General features: G+C 37.7%; 1 protein-coding gene across 2 annotated transcripts in view; it reads left to right on the top strand.

Moving 5' to 3' along the window:
• LOC120526086 (CD2-associated protein) overlaps positions 1-16,584 on the top strand; it is a 244,183-nt gene that overhangs the window by 104,344 nt on the left and 123,255 nt on the right. For both annotated transcript variants that reach the window (XM_039748981.1, XM_039748979.1), the window contains exon 7: positions 10,375-10,450. In XM_039748981.1, coding sequence (XP_039604915.1) covers positions 10,375-10,450 — 76 coding nt within the window. The remainder of the gene's footprint in view (positions 1-10,374; positions 10,451-16,584) is intronic.

The raw sequence follows: 16,584 nt of genomic DNA, 5'->3' as shown, positions 1-16,584 counted from the left end.
ATGGTATTGCATGATGGATAAGTATCTGCCTGTATTTCTCAGAGAGAGTGAGAGAGACAGAGAAAACCAAACAATGAAAAATCAATACGGGCTGTTAGAGCTTTTATGTGTGTGAAGCAGCGCGTGGGAAGCACATCGTATATTATTGAGGAGTTTTATTTAATATGTAATACGTGCTCTGATTGGGTAGATTCTCGGCCATCCGCCAATAGTGTCCCTTGTATGAAATCAACTGGGCAAACAAACTAAGGAAGCATGCAACATAAATTGAAAGACCCATTGTCCGCAGAAATCCGCAAACCAGCAAAAAATCTGTGATCTATATTTAGACATGCTTACATTTACAATCCGCGATGGAGTGAAGCCACGAAAGTCGAAGAGTGATATAGGGAGGGATCACTGTATAGATAATCATTGTAGTTGAAGACCTGTCCAGGTCTGGAATTAAAACACAGTGTCTTCAGCCATAATAGTTTTTGGAGTGTTCACATTACATATTATCATCCACATAAGGTAAGATTTCTTATAATGGTACAGTCCAGATGTAATAAACTAAGGGTATGATTTTAAACAGTTCCCTTAGGAAATTAAAAAGTAATGGTCAAAATATACATATACAGTCCCTGACAAAAGTCTTGTTGCTTCTCTATTTTGTAGAAACTCCTGGTGTTAGAAATAGCTCATATGAAAAGCTAAAGCCCTCCCAAATGATGTGTAATGCACTGAAATAAATTAGTTTCACTGAAAAAAGATTTATCATTTAATCAAGACAAAAAGGTCAAATTTGGGCAAGACAAAAGTTTTGTCGCCTATACAGAAAATTAACAACTTTACTGCAAATCCAAAAATATGTCAGCAAATTAAGTAGTGGTGCTGTGAGATCCAAATTTAATATCTTGTATGACTTCCATGAGCTTGAAGGACAGCATCCATGCGGTTTGGCAAGGATTCATACAATTTATTGATGAAGTCATCAAGAATAGCAAAGAAAACAGTCTTGCTTTCCTCCCAGAGTTCATCAATTTTCTTTGGTTTCGTCTTCCATGCTTCCTCTTTCATCCTACCCCACTCAATGATGTTCATGTCTGGTGACTGGGCTGGCCAATCCTGGAGCATCTTGATCTTCGTTGCTTTAAGGAACTTTGTGGAGATGGAAGTATGCGATGGAGCACCATCCTGTTGCACAATTTGGCCTTTTTTATGGTTGGGAATATAAGAGGTAGCTAAGATTTCTTGGTATTTTAAACTATTGATGTTGCCTTCCACCCTGCAGATCCCTCGCATACCCCCATACTGGATGTAACCCCAGACCATGATTTTGCCTCCACCAAACTTCACTGTTTTCTGGGTAAATCTCGGCTCCATGCGGGTTCCAGTAGGTCTCCTGCAATATTTGCGGTGACTGTGGTGTAATTCAACAGACGATTCATCTGAAAAATCCACCTTCTGCCACTTTTCTAGCGTCCATCCTTTTAGCAGGCTGTGGGCCTTGGCAAATCCCACACGGTTTTTCAATTGTCTTTTCTTTAGTGCTGGCTTATGGGCACTGATTTGAACATGGAGGCCATTTCGAGGCAGAATCCGACAAACTGTTCTGATTGACACAGGGACTTCAGGTGACCAGGTCTTGTGGAGCTCTGCTGCAGTGGAAAATGGGCTGGCCTTGGATTTTCGAGCCAACAAACGGTCCTCTCGAGCAGTTGTCTTACGGGGTCTTCCTGACCTGGGCTTGTCAAAAACGTCTCCAGTCTCTTCAAATCTTTTTTTTATCCTCTGAACTTGACGCTGAGACACATTGAAGTTGTTTGCCACATCAGCAGTGGATTTGGTCTTCAGCCTCTTGATAATCAACACTTTAGTCTCAGGGTGAATCTTAGGCATGTTTGCAGAGGTCTAGTTGCAGTTGATGTGAAGGTCTAGTGTACTGAGGTTCTTTTTATACACACCTGAGACCTAATTGATCCATTATTAGTCACAGGTGAAGCTCATATGACAAGGCGACAACACTTATGTCTTGCCAAAAATTGACTCAATGGGCTTTTTACCAAGCTGTGAATATTAGAATACTTTTTGTCAGTTTCGTTTTGCACTGAAACATTATTACAAAAGCTGATGGGATTGAAATGACACATTTCTTGTAACAAAATCTTGATTAGAAATATATTTTAGCGGCGCTTCAGGTCAATTTGTACACAAGCGACAAGACTTTTGTCAGGGACTGTATTTAATAGAATCAATTTCAATATACAGGTCAAATTCCGTTATAATGAATATCTTTATAACGAAATTTTCATTACAGTGAAGTATTTTTATGGTCCCGACTGTTTTCCCCACATGACACGAGTATATAGAAATCTTGTTATTACAAAGTACATTCAGCAGATACTTTAATTATAATGAAGTGCCCAAAAGATCTTGAAATGCCTTAATGAATCATCCGTAGAGCAGCTAGTTCTGTGGCCTCAGCTCAGTGGTGCAAAATGATTCCCAAACAGAAACGTAATTTTTTGTTTCGTTTTTTGCCCTTTTTGTTTCCTGTGGTTTTCAGTGATACCTTTTGCTTATTGCTTGTCAACATTTAAAAAAACATCCATTGGAATTTAACTCATTGTCACCCTCCTATAGAAACAGCAGACACCAAAAAACGATAACAGTTCATATTAGAAAAAAAACTTTACATTTTTGCAGCTCTTGGTTGTAGCAAAAAAAAAGAGACGTTGCCAGTGAATTCAGAATTTCGCCATCGATGCTGTCAACTATCTTGAAAGACCGAGCAAAAAAAGAAAAAAAAATCTCGGGTTGCAAACGTATGTGAACTGTTACATTTGAAGATGTCAAAAAAGCAGTTTTTATGTGGTTCAGAAATGCTCGTTCAAGAAACATTCCTATTAATGCGCCACTCATTCAAGGTAAATGTGAGGTTTGTAAACTCTTGGGACCTCCCCTAACTGGACGACACGCCGAAGAGCGTCGTGAAGTCCGATCTCCTTGTCTATGGAAGACTGTTTATCTGTTGCCGGGGCAACAGTTGGCTTAAAGATATTCTGCGTCTCTCAACTATGCTGTGTCTCTCCACCAAAGCAAACAGAAAAGATATTGATGGGTGATGCAGCCTGACTGCTGTTTCTGTGTATAGCAGAGTGGCAGATCACGCTACAATAAATAAGTGTGCCGTTCCTGTTTCAAGCTGAATAAACTTAGTTTTTTCTAAAGTACTGAGACTCAGCCTCATGTTTTGGGATGCAAGACAGGGACTTATAGCGCAACCTCGATCTTTTATGATTTGCTTCTGTGTCACTTCACTGCAGCGCTATGAGCCTGTTTTTTCCCCGGCAATGGACAAACAATCTCCCACAGACGCTGCAATCACGTTTCGGGAAAGTGTATTATTGCAAGGAAATGCTGAGAAAAATTCTCGTCAGCATAACTTGTAGGCAGGAGAAAATTGAAATGAACACAAAAGAAGCTATTGAAATGATTGCAAATGCCTGGGCGCAAGTTAAAGAAAGCACTATAGTAACAAATACAGAATCTCATTACAACAAAATTTTCGTTATAATGAAATATTTTTTAGGTTCCTGGGAGTTCGTTATAACAGAATTTGACCTGTAATAACTGTTTAACCAAAAAAAAACAAAAACATAAAGTAGCCTTAAAGGAAATAATGTATAGTTACAGCAAATGTTACATTTCAGATAGACCAAGTAGCAAGCAGAATCTCATTTGCATAACCAGGACACAACACAACTCATGTTTACATTCTGGCCGATGTCAGTATCAGTTTTTTTAGCGTTTTCCGCTTCTTCAGGAAAACTAATGATGTGCAATTGGTCATTAGAAAATGATTTCAATTAAATGTTGTTTAATGCTGTAGAATGCAGCTCGTTTAGCAGCTGTTGAAGGGGAGTTATGTGAAAGTGGTTATTTTCAATTATAATCTCTTCCTGACTGAGAATTGGTTTTAAATGTTTTATAATCCATAGTTTGTAGAATCAGACAATCATTGTTCTCAGAATCCAATTTAAAGCCCTCTCCAGTTATTTTAGAAAATAATTCAACTATGAATTTCACAGGGTTTGGTCTTTCATGGTTTTCCAGGACACTTAGATTCTGATGATGTTCCTTCTATATCTTTCTTCCAGTGCAGCTAATTTATCACCGAGCACTTGCATTTGAATTATACAGCAGTTGCTTTTTTGTCACTGGTGGATGTAATTTGTTCAACTTCTTCAACATAAGTTGTAAGCGCTAATTTAACTTCTTCCAGGTGATCACCAAATATTCTTATTTTATTCTCCGTCGTGCTCATATTTTCCTTTATTTTTTTTCATCAATACTTGCTAGAAAGTTTTTAAGGTTTGCATGAAATGTATTGCTTGACACTAGAATCCCTGATGCCTACAAAGAAAACCTTTTGCACTTCTTCATCAGCATCTCTGTGTTGCAAGTGTGTCAATCAGCACATGTATCCAGCAGGGGGCGCTAGCTTTCTTGTTAGAATAAGTTCTTTTGTAATTGTGGCATGTTACATAACCCAAAACTATATAGATATAATATAAAATGGCGATACCCCTCCCTTAGTGATACGGTGGTAAGAAATCACATAGGAGAAATAACTCAGCTTTTTTTAATGACAATTTATGCTGCATACCAGACGAGGAAGCCATGACAAAAACCCAGTTCGGGAGTGGGAGCCTGATGTATAGAGTCTGCCATTTTCGTCGCTGCGTTGGAAGGATTTTCCAGATTGGATGATGTTCTCTCCCATCTGTCCATCAGCTTCAAAGATGTGCCAGGCAGTGTTCCAAGGCTTTATACTCTTCCTTCATGTGTAGGCCCCCACATCGGTGAATCATGCCATTCCCAAACAAGGCACCGATACAGTTTAATGCTGACTTTGACACACACACAAATGCCCATTTCGCAGTTGTCCCTGTCTTGTCTTCTAATGTTTGCCTAGCAGTTCTTATATGGTGATCTCCTTTGTGCTAAATCAGGCCTTGTGTTAGCTGTACATGTGAGTAGAAAGAAAAGTGGATTTATAAAATATTTTTAAATAGATCACAGTGACATATTAAACTTATATACTTACTACAGCACAAGCAGTCTGTTGAAGTCAAGTCAGACACTAAATTCTCAGAGCTCAAGTCTGTTTATCTGCGTGTGAGGTGTTTGGAGTTATATTAGGATAAATAATATATCGTTATTTGCAATACATACATTTCACATGTGTTCCATGTCTACAATGATCTGGGTACATGTTGGATGACAGGAAATGTGAGGCAAGATATGTTGAACACACAAGTAAAACAAACTTTTTTATGCTATAGTAATAAAGACTGAAGTCTAAATATCAAATAAACACTTCCACAGGTTTGTTAATGATCTGAAGGCAGTTGGGGCCACAGTCACCAAGAACACCATTGGTAGCATACTACACCATAATGGAATTAAATCTTGCATCGCCCCTACTCAAGAAGGCACATGTACAGGCCCAGATGTTAAAGAAAAGAATATGTGCACTGGCTCAAGTACCGTAATACCTTGTGTAGAGAAGTACTGACACTTAATTACCATAAAGCTTAGGAAAGCAGAGGCTGAAAAATATTATTGGCCTTTTGACATTTTTCAAGAACATCTAATATTGTTCTTAAAAGTAAAATATCTTTGATGTAGAGCTATATTACTTCAAAGTTAATTTTTTTTTTTACTGTCAGATTTTAATGTTTCATTACTTTAGTTTCATAGAGGTCATAACTACACATTTTAGGCTTTTACTAATTACCGTATTTTTCGGACCATAAGACGCACCGGACCATAAGACGCACCAGTTTTTAGAGAAGGGAAATGAAGAAAAAAAAGATTCTGATGTCTTAAAACATTTTATGTGCATTAAAACCCAACATCACAGTCATAAACACATGTAATCAACCCTGTAAAGTGAACAGCAGCATTTAGAACCATTATTAACAAATACAGTCAGCAAAAGACAAAATTACTGTAAAACACAATAACGAGAGACTTCAGTAATAAAATAGAATAAAGTTGAACAGTTACGCTCTTTTAGGTTCTGCTTGTTTTATGAGAACCCCAAGAACTCCTCATCGCTAGAGTCAGAATCTAGAAAGCTCAGATCCTCACAATCACTAACAGGACTTTCGTCACTACTGGTGCTGGTACCGGTATTTTCATATAACATATCATCTTCAGTCCCATCTAAGGCATTGCTGATGCCACATTTTTTGAAGGAATCTACAATGATCTCATCCTTAACTGAGTCCCATGAGGTTTTCACCCACTCACAAACTTGGGTAATAGTGGGCCTTTTCATTCTTCCAGTAGGTGTAAGATCATGATTACCAGCAGCCATCCATTTGTTCCACTCTTCCCTCATAAACACTTTAAATGGTTTGTTGATGGACACGTCCAGAGGTTGCAGCTGGCTGGTAAGACCACCGGGAATTACAGCTAAATGAGTTTTGACTTCTTTAAAGTTCTTTTTGTAGTGTCGGGCGATATGTGCTCTGAACTGGTCAAGCACTAACAAGGATGGTTTTTAAAAGCCCACCAGGACGTTTGGACCATACTTTTCAATCCAGAGCCTCATTCCCTTTTGTCCATCCATCCTTTGTCATGGACATGCACCACGACTCCGCGAGGAATTGCTTCTTTTGGAAAAGTTTTCCTTTTGAAGATGAGCATTGGTGGCAATTTAGTACCATCTGCACAGCAGGACAACACAAGAGTGTAATGGGTTTTCTCATGCCCTGAGGTTTTAATGGTTATAGTTTTGCTCCTTTGTGGTCTACTGTTCTATTGGATGGTACATCAAAAGTAAGCGGACTTCATCCATATTTCCAATCTGGCTTAGTTCAAATTGATTCTTCTTTCTGGCATCAATGACGAATTTGTGAAAAGACAAAATCTTTTCTTCAGATTCGTTGGGCATTTTTTGAGCAATTTTTGTTTTGGTGCGCATAGCAAGGCCAGATCGCTTCATGAATCTGTAGCACCATGATGGTGAGCCAGTGAAATCTTGAATTCCTTTTTCTACAGCAATGAGTCTGGCTGTATTCATGATAATTTTTGTGGAGACTTAGAAGCCATTTTCACGGTGATGTGTGATCCACTCCTTTATGTCCACCTCCAACTCTGGCCACTTTGCAGCATGCCCACGTAAAGTTTGCTTACTTTTGTCCAACTTTTGCAGCTGATCCTCCTGTTTCCGCCACTCTCTAATCATCTTTTCAGAGGGAGGTGGTCCAAAGTGTCTCTCTGCTGCTCTGTTGCCATGTTCCTTGGCATATTTTATAACTTCCAGTTTGAAACCAACTTTATATGTGCATCTCTTCTGCTTGGACATCTTAGTGAGGAGGTGGTACTGGTACAGTATTTCTGCAAAACCTTCAAAATCGTAATTAAAGAACTGTCAGTAATACCAATACGGTGTCTTTTAATCCCCCCCCCCCATATTCCATCAGGTGCTCTCATATCCCCCTCATTCCATCCAGTGCTCTCATATCTCCCCCCACACACACATTTTATTACTATCAGGCCTAAACACTGTTACCAGTATAGTGGGGGCAAGCTGTACCGTAGTTCACAATATTCCCGTGATACTGTATGCAGAGACTTTCTGTGATTTACCATAGCGGTAACATTTACGGTACTGTCCCACAGTGTAAAACACTTTCCAGCCTCTCACAAGGCTAAAAGCTGTCAGCAAAGTTCAGTGTTATTTGCCATGATATGTATGGTCATTTTGTTCCAGGCTCAGGCTGACTGAGACTGTGACAGTCTGTCACTACTAGTTCTGAATTTGTCTCAGTTGTGTTTTTAATTGTATTAGGGTTTCTATTTATGCATATTCAGTTGTATTTTTAATTATCATTCGGGTCATTTTTGCTAAATCGCTTGTAATTCACTCTCCAAATTAGAATCATTGCTGTTATTGAACTATCTGGAGTATAAACACATGTTTGGTCTCTTTGTAAAGGTAACATTCTCTAGTTTCACCCTTAGTAGTCAGAATCACTGTAGGTGTGACTGATCAAAAGTTATGCACATTAGAACTCACAAAAAAAACGAATTTTTTTGTTCTCGCCTAAGTTTTTTTATGAAAATAAAGGAAAATAAAGCTGCAGTAGGTAGGTGGGGACAGAAACACACTATGTACCAACAGAATAACTTGTTGACTACTCAAAATTCATTATTTTGAAAAGAATACCTGTAAAATGACATTTTTACACCAGTTTTATGTGGGCATGCCCAGGGCTTTTAGAGGGACCATTATCCACATTTTGGAACATATGGAAAAGTGTAATAACTTTTGAATGCTTCAACCCACATATATCAATAAGGGCTCTACTGAAAGCTTACACCTAAAGGAATCTATATCTACACACAGTGTCACTCTATTAGTTATGGAAATTCATGTTCCATAATAAAACAATAAAAATACACATTTCTATGTAAAATAGTCAATACAAGTTATGGGCCAAAAATATATTTATATTTTTTTACTTTTTTTTTATAAAATGCACACAAACTATATATATATATTTCTTTTACAAACTGTTACAACACAGCTCAGCGTTTTCCATGTGCCACTTGATGGCAGCAATCACTAGCAAGCAGAAAGCACAAGGGCGTGGCACGCACTCTCTCCCATTATACCTCGCGGGTGCCGGTTGAATACTTTTGCAACGCGTACATGCATCTATTATTTAATCGAGCGTTTATTTACGTTTAAACTTCTACTTTTATTCATATTTAAACTGCGAAAAAACTTGGCGAAATCACAATAAACAACCACGCACCAACTCTGCAGACTGGCACAAATGCCTCCTTCACAAGCTCCATTGTTTTTTACAAGTTAAGCATAGCAAGTCACATATCAAAATGCTCGCCTGCTCATTGGCTGTAAGTTTTGAGTGTCAGTCACAGTGTCCAATCAAACTGGTAGATTCTACCAGAGTTCAGAGCTATACGTCACCCTGCAAGCTTTCTGTGACACTGGTTGGCTATAAGGAGGTGCCAGTCAACCCCAGACCCGTCGTAATTGGCCAACTTAAAGGTGTCTTTCGAAAGCTAACACTTCCGTGTTTCATGCGGTAGCATGGTTATCGCCGACAGAAACAAATTACGCCTAATATGAGCAATATAAGTGAAAAAATTACTTAGGTGGTCTCAAGTTATGAAACATTTTCTGGAGTTTTGTCCCTTTGAGAATATATCGTGTGTTTTGGACCTAAATCGCTTTTACTGGATTATATTCGCTGGAGCCTTACGGACACAATGGGATCAATACTGCTCGGAAATATTGATGTTTGACTTGCAGGGGTCTTCAAAGGTAGGCACAGTCAACTCTTAAAAGTATGTGTACTTCTCTGTAAAAAGGCTTTAGTGTCAGTGCTGTGGTTGTTGTGTGTCAAAATGGTTTATATCATTGGAAAGACGAGACTTTGAAGTTTCATTTGATGTATAGGGTGTCGAGATGCATGGCAAGATGGGCATGCACACATTACTGTAACGCTTTTTGAACCGCTGTTTGTCCCGGGACCGGGGCGTGTGCTAATTGTATTAGGTTTCTATTTGTATGCATATTCTTGCGCTTTTACCTTCACTCAGTCATTTCACTTGTCATTTACCTCTATTCGTATTTCACTGGTGTGTGCGGTGGTGGCGCCGACTCGCAACTCCTGTCTTTCTGCCTCAGTTGGTGTCCGCCGCTTGGGATTGGAACCAGCGTGAGGCGCACACGTGTTCTCACAGGAGGGAGGTCATGTGCGCCTTCACGCTGGTTCCGATCCCGGAAGCGGGCGGACACCAGCTGAGGCGGATGGGAATCGATGAATGATGATGATGCATACAGACTGCAGGATCAAGGAAGGGACCGTTACAACACTGTACCAGTTAGAGTCCAGTCCCCTGACTCCAGTGAGCGGTGCGGGCGGGGGCGGGAATGGAGCATTGCAGCCAGCAGGAATGATCATGGAAGCAGGTACGGTACTACTACTACCACAGGGCAGCAGCAGCGCCTGACTCCAGTGAGCGGGCGCGGCCGCGCGGGAATGGAGCACAGAGCCGGGCAAGTTGAAAATTTTTTTTTTACAGCACATGTTTAGGCTATATTCAGACCATAAGACTAGGACTTTTCCCCCCCAATTCTGGGGGTAAAAAAGTGCGCCTTATGGTCCGAAAAATACGGTATATTGCTTCTCTTCAAAATGCTTAGAATATTTTCATAAATGGTAATATTTTGACACTACTAGCCCTAATCTGATAATTATGTAGTTATCTGACTGTCTAGAAAGAATGCTAATAATGAAAAATTTTCACATTTTTAATGATTTTATATTTAACCATTTTTAGCCTTTGCCACCAAGTATGAAGCCTGCTAATGTGAACATGACAGATGTAATTAAACCAGAAGAAGGCACACTCAAAGGTAAAATTTTCTAAAGTGAAATCTTTCCTGTTATTATGGACTACTTAAAAGTATCAATTTTCTTTTGAAATTAGTCACAGTTATGTTAACATTTATAAAGAAATTTTCTACAGTTTTATGAGGCTTGCATATTTTGATGTGATAAGTATATATTTTCATTTTTTTATTATTTTGTAATATCTAGTTAAGTTTAATTTATTTTGGTTTGCTTCAGTATAGCAAACCTTAAATGAGCCACAACTTTTCCAGGTACTGCAGGTATATGGCATTATTTTAGCTACAATGTTACTGTAAAGGGATTTCTTACTAATGTTTAACATACAGTTCTTACTACTCAAAAGAGGCTAACAGATTGTCTAGAATTTACTTGTGGTGTCTCACGGCCTTTTTAATTTTTGTATGAATTTTTCTTTAGAATTGTCTTTCACTGCTAAGTTTTGTTTATTTACTTTTTTTTAACACTGGTTTTGTCACATTTATTGACATTTGCACTTTTGATTTAAAAAAGTTTCGTAAAATGCAAGGTATTTGTTTTTATTGAGAATTTTTTTATGTTTACTTTTTTTTGTGTGCAGTCAATTGCACTCTATAGTTGAAAGCCTTTCCAGGAAATGGAAAGTTTTTGTTACCATGTTTGATTACGAGAGAGCGCTTGTCTTTCGCTTTGAGAACTTTTGCTCATCATTATCTACTTATCTAAACTGGTAGAACTTTCTAGCTGTTATGTTGAGACATGATGTATTATCAATATATACAGTTAACAGTGTAGATTTCCAGGTGCATGCAGCATTAGTTTGGATTAAGTTAGGATTATAGACCTTAGTCTGTAGGGAATCTTTTGTTCCTTAAAGCATCCTCTTAAGAATGCATTAATTCAGTTGTTATTTTCTCAGTGAGACTCCTCAACAGGTTCTTATTTATGTTGACTGTGACATTGTCTTAATAGGCTACACATAGCAATAAAGTATTTTTCAAAAAATGGAATGTTGAAATAATTTCTCAAGAACTGTTCAATCACAATAAAGCCCCCAAGCCTGCATTCATGCTTTAGAGCTCTATTCAGAAAGACTAATATTCTTTATGGCTAGGCCCCTTCTACCTATAGAAATGGTCGTATGCAGATGAAGGCATTGCTTCCATAAGATAAGCAGTTAACTAGAATAAATGCTTAAACTCTAATATTGTATGATTAATGTGAAAGTGAGTTAGTAACTAGAGCTTTTTAAATTAAGAAACCAAAAAACTAGGTGTTTTGAAGTCTTTAAATTTTACATAATTGGATTTCAGAGTAAAGTAAAACTTTTGGAATGACATGCAGAGCATGCTGACATCACAAAATATAATGAAACCATGTACTGTATATGCTAACATCCATCCATCCATTATCCAACCCGCTATATGCTAACATGTTAGTGTTAATTAAAATAGTGTTGAAAGAAGTATTTAGTATTGGTACTCATTTGAATACAAAAAATAAGTAACGTTTAAGTTATTTTGTGGCGCTCTGAAACTTGGCCCTTGTTTAACTTTTTGCAGTCAGTAGTGGCTTGATCATGTGTGACCTTGCAACATATAAAAGGAACCTGTAAAGTCCACATAGGTGGTATAACAAGCTTGCCAGACATGGCAACAATTTAGCAGCAGCATGCTGCCACTGCCAGGTTCATATTCAGAGAACTTGGGCAGATTTGTCATCAATATAGGTAGGTAGTAATGATTCTACTTTCTGTTTATGTAGAATATACTTTTCTTGATAACATACTTGTTCAAAAGTTTAAAGCATGTTTTACAAATGTTTCGCCAACGGAAAAAAGAAATCACAACAGCTAATTTATAGCTGATATACTGTATAAATGTTGCTGAATTAACTTATTTCTTTAATGCCTTGTGAAATGAAATGTACAACAGTTTTGTTGTATTTTATCATATACAGCTCTATACACTGAAATCACTCGTGAGTAATATGTAGTACATAGTCATGTGAAAAAGTAAGTGTACAATATGGAAAGTTTTGACTCTCCCAACATATCTGAAAAGGCAAACATTACAATATTCATGCAGACAGGAAGAGGTGATATACCTGAAAAAAATACAACTAAAATTTACCTTTTTGATCATTTATTTAACAAAAATATCTATATTTGGGGTAAAGTAAGTATACCCTTGTTCTCAGAAGCTGATATGGCCTTTTTTAGCAGAAATTACTACTAGGTGTTTTGCATAACTACCCACCGGTCTGTGACATTGCCTTGGTAAAATTATTCACCATTCCTCCATGTAGAATTCAGCTGCAAGATATTTTTTAGTTTTCTTGCATGTACTGCCTGTTTCAAATCCCCGCACAATATTTCAGTGGATTCAAATCAGGGTTTCAACTAGAGCCAGTTCATAATCCTTCATTTCTTCTTCTGAGACATTCATTGGTGAATTTTTTTAAATGCTTCAGTTTATTATTTTGAAAGGTTAATTTCTGGATCCACTTCAACTTTCAAACAGGTGGCCTCATATTCTCCTCAAGCACACTTTGATATGAATTTGGTGATCCTATTAAATCCTTTGCCAGACAATAGGCATCTACAAACTTCATTCTGAGTGCCTTAGAGAGCTCTTTTGATCTTGGCATGACGATCTCACAAACATCAATAACAAAGAGAACACCAGACCCTGGATATCTGCATCTTAAATAAGACAGGTTACATCTGCCTATTCACTAAGGAAATTATAATCATTGCACCCAATTCTAAATTTATGGATTTGAAATGGTGATAAATTTAGGGGTGAGCTTACTTTTTCCCTTGTGACAAATTGTCATTTTTTCTAATTTATTTGTCATTTATTCAATATATATACAGTGGGTATAGAAAAGATCCACCCCCTTTGAAATATTCCCATTTTTTTTTTTTTGATTTACAGCCTTAACACTAGAATTACCAGAGCCTACAAAAAAACTCGGAATTCCGTCCCACCTTAAATCGCTTCTTAAAATCGTTCACAGCTCTCCACCAGCGTCTTTTGTCATCTAAATGTGCTGATAAAAATCAGGCTGCAAGAAGCCGGCTATTCCATCCCCCCACTGACTTAGAAGCGCACAAACTTCTCCCAGCTCATGCCTTGATTGATTATCTGAGAGTGAAGTGGAGTTTTAGAGTGGAAATAATAGATCATTATTTGGAATACACGATTTCACGTGTGTTCCGTTTCTACAGTAATCCGTGTAAACACATTTTTAAAACAGAAACGTTTTTCATATTGTAGTAGTAAATGACAAAATGTAAGCATAAACTATATAATGTATGAAGCCTGAAGTCCAAATATCAAACACTTTCATAAAAGGTACAAATATAACAGAACAAGTATGCTTTTATTCAAAAATATAACTGCAGAAAAAAGCCACCTTAGCATGCCATATTGACACACATTTAATACAGCTGCCACGATAGTGTAATGGTATCAGCCACTGACTAGTATTCAAAAGGTCACGAGTTCGATCCCACATGGCTCAGTTTTGAGAAGTAAACTGCTCTTATTCTTAATATTTTAGAATAAAAACATGCATTTGATTTCAGTGTGTAACAGCCAATGTAATTTATGCTACTTGTAAAGGTTAGTTTTTTTTTTTATTATTCACTTTTCATTCTCTCAGTCGTGTTGAGGATCCTTCCCTCCCCCTCATCTGAGAATGCTGTTTTCACATAATGATGTGCTGTAGCTCTGCAGCGTACTTGTGACTGCATTCTCGCACTCAATGCTTGTAACTGAAGTACCTGCACTTTTCGTGGCATTACACGCCTATTTTTGAGCATGCCCGTCGCGCTCAAACACAGGAACATATGTTGGTGTACAAGAATAAAAAACAAGTGCACTTTTATTCTAGACTATAAGTGAAGAAAAAAATAAAGCAAGTTACAGTAGGCGGTTGATAACATAGCTATGCGTGGTGCAATGCTAAGAACTGCTGATTTCCGATCCGTGCTATATATAAAATCATCACATTCAAATATTAACAATTCCCACACACCCTTTCTACATTCACGACATGTGTACTTGTTGCAGTGTACACATCTCTCTGTGCTATGGTTCCTATTACACTGAATGAGCACCTGACATTGTACTTTCTTCCCTATATAAATAACATTCGAAAGTATAGCGTCCTCCAAATAAATCACATTCGAGTATAAGCGTCTCCAAATAAATCACGCTTTGAGTTATAGCCGCTCTTTATGTGAAAACAGCATTGTCAGATTGGGGGAAATTGGGGATCGTGAACGCGACTGAGAGAATGGAACTAAATTTATTGAGTGCAGCAGTTTCAACGCACAGTACATGCAATATTATTTGAAAACGAACAGCGTCAGATCGGGTTTGAATATGCGCCCGATCTGACGCTGTTCGTTTTCAAATAATATTGCATTAGTGTGATGATGTTTTTACATATATTGTCTCTTTCATTCATCTTGCGGTTTGTAATCAGTGACCGCGTGTTTTTTTCCCCAATCTTGCCAGTTCGCACATGTTGCTGTATGGTGCTGTTTCTTTTGTACTCCAGGACATGCAGAGGACAGAATAGTACAGAGCAGTGTGATTTATTTGGAGACTCGCTATACTCGAATGTGATTTATTTGGAGACGCGCTATACTCGAATGTTATTTATATAGGGAAGAAAGTACAATGTCAGGTGCTCATTCAGTGTAATAGGAACCATAGCACAGAGAGATGTGTACACTGAATATATACATTGGTTTTAATACATCCGTTCAGATGTATATTTCGGTTCAGATATATACATTGGTTGGGATATATTGGTTGAGATATATACATCGGTTTGAAAACATCCGGTCAGATATATACATTGGTTTAGATACATTGGTTGAGATATACATAAATTGGTTTGCATAGATCCGTTCTGATATATATACATTGGTTGAGATAAATCCGCTCAGATATATACATTGGTTTGAATACATCCGTTCAAATATATACATTGGTTGAGATATATATATTGGTTGATATACATTGGTTTAAATATATATATTGGTTAAAATAGATTGGTTTAGATATATACATCGGTTCAGATACATCCGTTTTATATATATATATATATATATATATATATATATTGGTTCAGATAGATCCGTTTAGATATATACATTGGTTGGGATTTATGGGCAGGCACAACACGGCCACCCATGTTTAGCAGCTCCCTTTCGCTTCATCATTGCTTCAACACTGTTGTAATTATTGTGCACATTTTATACAAGTAGCATATGCCTGTCTGTCGCGTTTTGTTTCGCATCGCCTCTTGGTTGGGGGTCCTCGATTTCAAAGCACTTTTTTTCCTTTCATTATTTAAAACACTGCGACAGATATTCGCTGCGTCCGTCCGCCTGCTCATTGTACCCGCCTCACTCGTTCCCTCTTGTCCCTCCCATGACAGATTCTTCTCAAAAGCTGAGTTACCAGGAAGCACTGTCAGCAACCGCAGTACCTCCCATTTTTTCACCTCAACAGATGCTGGTTTATCATTGACCGAAAGCCGCCCGGTGATATCTGTTGTTCCGTATTGGCAGCATTTCTTTAAAGGGCGATCTGTTTCACCAAGGAACTTAGCCCTGTTTGCTGAAAAGATTTTGTGGAGGAAAACACTGGAATAGCGCTGTTTCTTCTGAATGTTTATCAGTGATCAGGGACCAGAATGATCAGAATATTCCTGCTTCACAAATAACTGATGTCTGTTTTTATTGTAAAACTGAGAAAACCACACACGCGCATACAACACAAACACAACACAAATACTCAAACTCACAAATCATGTCAAAGTTAGAAAGCAGCGGTGACACTTATTGGCACATTTGATTAAGTGATATCTGAAAGAGTCTCACGGACGATCATTTTTGATCAAGTTGTTTATGGCAGTATAAAATAAAAAAAAGTAGTGTTCAAAATTATAATGCACGTATCTAACAGGAAGAGGTGGTGGTAGGAGTAAGATTGCTGACTCGCAGTTAAATGATCACTGGTTTGTGTCAGGGGGGCTTCCTTTCTGTTTTTTTATTTATTTTTACAAATTGCTTCGAGTAGTAAGAAAGGTGCTATAAAAAGTAAGGAATTCATAACATTATTATTATTATTATTAT

This window comes from Polypterus senegalus, chromosome 3, assembly GCF_016835505.1.
Source record: "Polypterus senegalus isolate Bchr_013 chromosome 3, ASM1683550v1, whole genome shotgun sequence".
Taxonomy (NCBI): Eukaryota; Metazoa; Chordata; class Cladistia; order Polypteriformes; family Polypteridae; genus Polypterus; species Polypterus senegalus.
This window is presented reverse-complemented; position numbering and strand designations above follow the sequence as displayed.